This window comes from Chrysochloris asiatica, unplaced genomic scaffold, assembly GCF_000296735.1.
Source record: "Chrysochloris asiatica unplaced genomic scaffold, ChrAsi1.0 scaffold00064, whole genome shotgun sequence".
Classification (NCBI taxonomy): domain Eukaryota; kingdom Metazoa; phylum Chordata; class Mammalia; order Afrosoricida; family Chrysochloridae; genus Chrysochloris; species Chrysochloris asiatica.
The window spans coordinates 10,819,693-10,825,692 of NW_006408582.1; the positions used below are offsets into that span (position 1 = coordinate 10,819,693).

Sequence of the window (6,000 nt, forward strand, 5' to 3'; positions counted from 1 at the left end):
CATTTATTTTTAAACATGTCTATATATGTATGCATTTATGTTAGTTTCCTGTTCCATTTGGTATTAAAGGACATACGCAGCACCAATGGTGAGATCTAGACCAAGACCTGTGTGTGTATAACTGCTAAATTAACTGTGTCTAACAGAGTACCTTGCTTTAGCTAGTCATTTGTTCCCTGTTTTATTTGTTTAACTACAGCCTGGTTTTCATGAAACAGGCAGATGGCTGCAGGCCCAGGCTGCTCCTGCTGATTGGGCAGGTGTGGCAGGGTGCATTCAGCTTCCTCCTCACCAGCTTCCTCTGATTCCACTCTGGCCGCTGCCCTCTCAGCTGCCGCTGATGCTACCACCTGCTCCCCCATTGTCTAACAGCAACTGCAGCAGTGATGAGGCTCTCCAGAAGTAGGCTCGCATCATGTTTTAATATGGTGTTTGCACAGCCTTCAAATTACAGGATGGCTTATTTCATGGAATGTCTCCTGGACATGAAACAACGCATGTTGTTGTTGTTAGGTATCACCAAGTCAGTTCCAACTCATGATGACCTTTGTTGTTGTTAAGTGCCATCGAGTCGGTTCCGACCCGTAGCGACCTGTGTAGGGTTTCCGAGAAGTGACTGGTGAACTTGATCCAGTCTGGCACATTAACCCACAGTGCCACACTAGGATTCCTAATGATGACCTTAGGCACAACAAAACAATTCCTGCTCCAACACCATCCTCACAATCATTTCTTCATGTGAACGCATTGTTAAAGCCCCTGTGTCAGTCCATCTCGTTGATGTTCTTCCTCTTTTTCGCCCACCCTTATTTTACTAAGCATGAATTTACCAAGCCTGGCCCCTCCTGATAACATGTCCGGAGTACATGAGATGAAGACTCACCATCCTCTCTTCTAAGGAGCCTTCAGGCTATACTTCTTCCAACACAGATTTGTTCCTTCTTCCAGTAGACCATAGGATAGTTAATATTCTTCACCAACACTGTAATTCAAATGCACCACTTCTTTAGTCCTCCTACTGTCTAGTCGTCCCATGCATATGAGGCAATTAAAAATACCACAGCACACATTCGTCTTCAGCATCTTTACTTTTTAACACTTTCATCAATAGGTCTTTTACAGCACATTTTCACAATTCTGTACTTTGTTTCCTTGGACTACTGCTTCCATGAGCACTGATTGTGGGTCTAAGTAAAATAAAATCCTGTATGGGTCGCTATGGGTCGGAACCGACTTGATGGCACATAACAACAACAACAGTGTCAATAGTGGATACATTAATGTACTATAGGATTATGACAGGAGCTCTGGTAGTGTAGTGGTTACGAATCGGGCTGCGAACCTTAAGGTCAGCGGTTCGAAACTACCAGCCGCTCTGTGGGAGAAAGATGAGGCTTTCTACTCCCGTAAAGATTTACACCCTCGGAAACCCTGTACAGGGTCACTATGGGTCGGAACCGTAACTTCTTACTCAGTTTTTGGAGTCCTGGTGTGGCGTTGGAGGATAATGCACTGGACCACAAGGTCAGCACTTCAAACTCACCAGCCATGCCTGAAAATCCTATACAGGGTCGCTATGAGTCGGAACCGACTCTACAGCACTAACCAACAACAGCACCAACCCAGCTTACGGCTTTGGTTCTTTCCCTCATAAACCGTGACACCTCTGCCCTAGGAACCATCCAGTGATCTGTCCGTTGGCATCAATGTTCAACAGTCTGTGTGTGCCGCACTATTTCTCAACATGCACTGTGATTTGGGTGTTCACGTTTGACAGTGTTGTATAGCAGTGGTTGCTACACAAAGACTTGATAAATACCTTGTGTTTTGTAGCTAGACAATACCTTTAATTGTTGGCATTTGTATTTTGAGCTTTGAAACAAAGGTGAAAGTAGAGTTTTACAACACCAGATATTCCATTTATTGATACCTTCATTAGAATAAGAAAGAAAAAGTTCAAACCTCTTACAAGGTTTTTCCCACTGCTGTTTTTACAAGTAGAAATAGGGATATCATAGTTATGACACCCCCCGACTTCTTTATTCAAACAAATCCTAATGTTTCTTGTGAAGTGCGCGTGCTATTGTTCCTTTGGCGCTTTTAAAACAATCTGAACTGTTTCCTTAAAACAGTTCTCAACTCTGTTAGGATCAATTAGGGAAGTCTGATTGTGAGTGTGTCGAATAGGAAAACTTTTTTCTTATACTATTTGAGACAAGTTTTTCTTTTCCAAACAAAATTCCAGAACGTAAAACATGGCCTTTTCTTTTTTCTTTGCCAGTGTGCAAATCTCCAGGGGGTCAAGATGCTCTGTTCTAACGCTGAAGGGGCATCCCTGAAACTGTGTAATTTTGAGGATCCCTCTGGTCTTAAAGCCAATTTAGAAGGTGAGATCCTGTCTACAGTTGCTACTTTTTTTTTTTTTTTTTTAATGGTGGAAACGTACCACACAGTAAAAAGCCCAGGGGTAGTTTTCTTCTGTCATCATACCTGGAAAATTTGTGTAGGTGTAAGATGCCTCTGTTTGGTCTCAGTCATATCCTGTTAAATTTGAGGACCAAAAAAATCTGCTCTGTAATACCTAATTAAATTGGTGAATTAAATACCAACATCTTAAGCTTTCGAATAGAACACAGTATTTTTATACTAACCAACAGGAAGGATTTCAGTTGACATAAACCCAGGCAGTTTTTGTCATTTTTAGATTTAATGTTTTGTATATGAATTCATTATTGTTTTGTTGTGTCTGTGAACTGGTCACTTTGTTTGCTTGTATATTTAGGATACATAGTGCTATCTCCCTTGTCATAAACTTAGAGAGGCATGTTATAAAATCACTAAGTATCTCACAAGACCCAATTGAATTCTCGCCCCTCCATAAGATACCCTAAAACAGTCTTCATTTATATATTTAGGCAGGTCTTTGACAATGAGCTTTGTATATATAAAACTTAGACTTTTAAGTTGGTTGAAAGTTTGTGGTTTATAGTTCACAAATTCATTTCCCAAAGGTAAACAAAACTTTTACTTTTCACCTTTGTTAAGTCACCTTGCAGTTTCTTAAACATGGTAATTATAAACATTTTTATGTTTAACCCCAAATATGTTCATTTTAGGTGCTAATCTGAAAGGTGTGGACATGGAAGGAAGTCAGATGACAGGAATTAACCTGCGAGTTGCTACATTAAAAAACGCAAAGTTGAAGAACTGTAATCTAAGGGGAGCAACTCTGGCTGGAACTGATTTAGAGGTGAGTCACCAACTTGTGCAAAGTTTGTATTAATGTAGATTTACTATCTCATGCCAACTTTATTTAACTTTTTATTGTGAGTTGGGTGAAGGTTTACAGAGTAAATCAGTTTTCCATTCAACAGTTCACTCATTGGTTTCATGTCACTGATTGTAATCCCCACAATGCAGAATCACTTATTCCACTTCCTATTTCCCAGATCCATTTCTCCTCCTTTCCTACTCAACTTTATCCTTAATCAAATTCTGACCTTTTGTTTTCAAATGGCTCATTGTTCTGGGGAGTGCATACTAGTGTTATTACTCTCCTTATAGACCTACTTTGGGGCTGAAAATTGAGCCATGGGCCTGAGTTCAGTTCCAGACCTCAAGGATGCCTTAGGGCCATAGTCCCAGGGATTCCACCACTCTCTGTTAGACATAGTCTTTTTTATGGTTTTGAGTTTTGCTCCACATTTTTCTCCCACTCTATTCAGATCCTTTTTAAAATTATTCTTTCGGGGTAGTCGGCAGTGGTAGCCAGGTACCATCTAGTTTTTCTGGTCTTGGCATCATGGAAGCTGAGGTTGGTTCTCTTGCACATTTTGTTGAAATCATTAAATAGTTGGCTACTAAAAACTGCCACATAACATGCCAACATTCCACCAGCTGGAAGAATGGTTTTCATTTGAATTGCTTGTTTAAACAAGTTTCATTTAAAAAGCAGAATTCAGTGACATAAGTAATTGATGCTAGTTTCAGATTTGAAGATTCAGCTGACAGTCTAAATTGGTTTTTCTTTCTTTCCTTTTTCTTGGGTCATTCTCAAATAAACTTGATAATGCTTTATTAATCTAATTTATTGAATTGCTTTTCTTTTTAAAATTAAATCCTAAATAGAATTTTGCTTTTTATTTTGTTACATGGAGCCTGATTATTTCATTGAGCTACTTGAGGAATTTTATGGTACACCAGGTTTGAAATCAGGTTCAGAAAAAACCCATTCTAAATTGGCATCCTTGTCATTTTAAATTTGAAGTTGAATCTGAAGTTGCCATTTTAATTGTTTACAAGCCATGCTTTTTATGAGAATTGTATTCTATATGTCTTCTGGATTTGCAAATGTATCTAGTAGACTGGAGAGCCGTTGGTAGGCCTACACTAGTGCTATCCCATAGCACATTTTGCAGTGACGGATGGAAGTGTCTTACAGCTATGCTCTTCAGTACAGTTGGCATTAGCCACATTCAGGGGGTCTTCAAAAAGTTCATGGAAAAATTCCCTTCTGTTTCAGTTCCATTTTTCCACGAACTTTTTGAAGTCCCCTTGTATCTCTATTGATCACTTGAAATTGAGCAACTTAGAAACTATTTTTCAGTCAATTTTTACTCTTAAATAATTATATGTGGCTGGTAACTATCATACTAAGCAACACAGCTTTATTGAAGAATATCTGGCAGAGGTTGGATTACAGAGAAAAGTATAGAGGCAAAGAGAACCAGCCTTAGGCTGAAGGTATAATCCTACTATGAGCAAATTATAGCATATTTTATTATCACTGTCACTTAAGACTATGTATGTCTTTCCCCTCTGGGTTCCAGTGACCATATAGTCAGCTCTTAAGCAGCTAAAGCCTTGCTCTCTGCAGCTGATTGCAATAGAAACTGGCCAGGTTGAGTGTTGGAGGGGCCGCTGCCCACATGCTGTCCTCCCCAGGCAACACGCAGCTGTCAGAACTTGGGCTCATCTTTCACTCTCTGATCCCGAGAGAAGTAAGTGGTGGTGGTGGTTACACTGCTCTGTTTATCAAAACTCACTGAATTGTGCACATAAATTTGGGGCTTAGAAAAAAAAAGGCAGTTCCCTGCTGTACAAATGTTCAAGTTAGGGAATGGAAAAATCAGTGACACTATTTATTAAATAAAACCTCTTTCTCTCAGATATTTCTTCAGTCTCTCCCTTTTGCTGACTTTGGTTGTTGTTAGATGGGAATTAATAGTGTCATTGTTTAGAACGTATTTCCTGCCAAGCGATCCTACAGTATATGAACAGAAGGCACGTGCTTCTTCTTTACCCGTTGTTTAGATGTGTGTATGCTGATGGACCTGAGCATCAGGAGGTAACAAATAATGACACGCATAGAAGAGAATCTAACTTTAGAGTATAATTGGTCAAAACCTTTTAGGACGTTTATAGGAGCATTTTCCCAATATGCTTCAAAAATCATTTTGACAAGAGAGCCTTCAAGCCTTGAATTTCTCCATTAATTATGTGGATATTGTTTTTTGTCTTGCAGAACTGTGACCTTTCTGGGTGTGATCTTCAAGAAGCCAACCTGAGAGGTTCTAATGTGAAGGGAGCTATATTCGAAGAGATGTTAACACCATTACATATGTCACAGAGCGTCAGATGAGACTTTTAGAGGCTGGAGAAGATGTCCAAGATGAGCAGTGTTGACCTTATCACTTTTCTTTCTCCACCCACTCAGTTGTCTAGAAGAAATAACTTTAAGGAACTAGAAAACATTTAGAAGATTGTGCTTGTTCTCAGTGGTGCATAAGGCGAGGGGGGACATAATGGCTTTCCCCCTACATTATAAAAGGAGAAGCACTCATCAAAGAGATGTAGGGAATCTAGGGTATGTTGCTACCTTTTGAATGGGGTAGGGGGATTTGCCTGACTTTATGATGAGAAATAGTATCTATTATATTTGCTTTTATAAAGGCATGATGTGAAATACCATCTTGGTTGGAAATGCATTTGAGGATTTTA

General features: G+C 39.5%; 1 protein-coding gene across 1 annotated transcript in view; it reads left to right on the forward strand.

Moving 5' to 3' along the window:
• KCTD9 (potassium channel tetramerization domain containing 9) overlaps positions 1–5,641 on the forward strand; it is a 35,546-nt gene extending 29,905 nt beyond the window's left edge. Inside the window, exons 10-12 of the mRNA XM_006864441.1 lie at positions 2,282–2,387; positions 3,117–3,250; positions 5,525–5,641. Of these exons, the coding sequence (XP_006864503.1) occupies positions 2,282–2,387; positions 3,117–3,250; positions 5,525–5,641 (357 nt within the window). The remainder of the gene's footprint in view (positions 1–2,281; positions 2,388–3,116; positions 3,251–5,524) is intronic.
• The last annotated feature ends 359 nt before the right edge of the window (positions 5,642–6,000 follow it).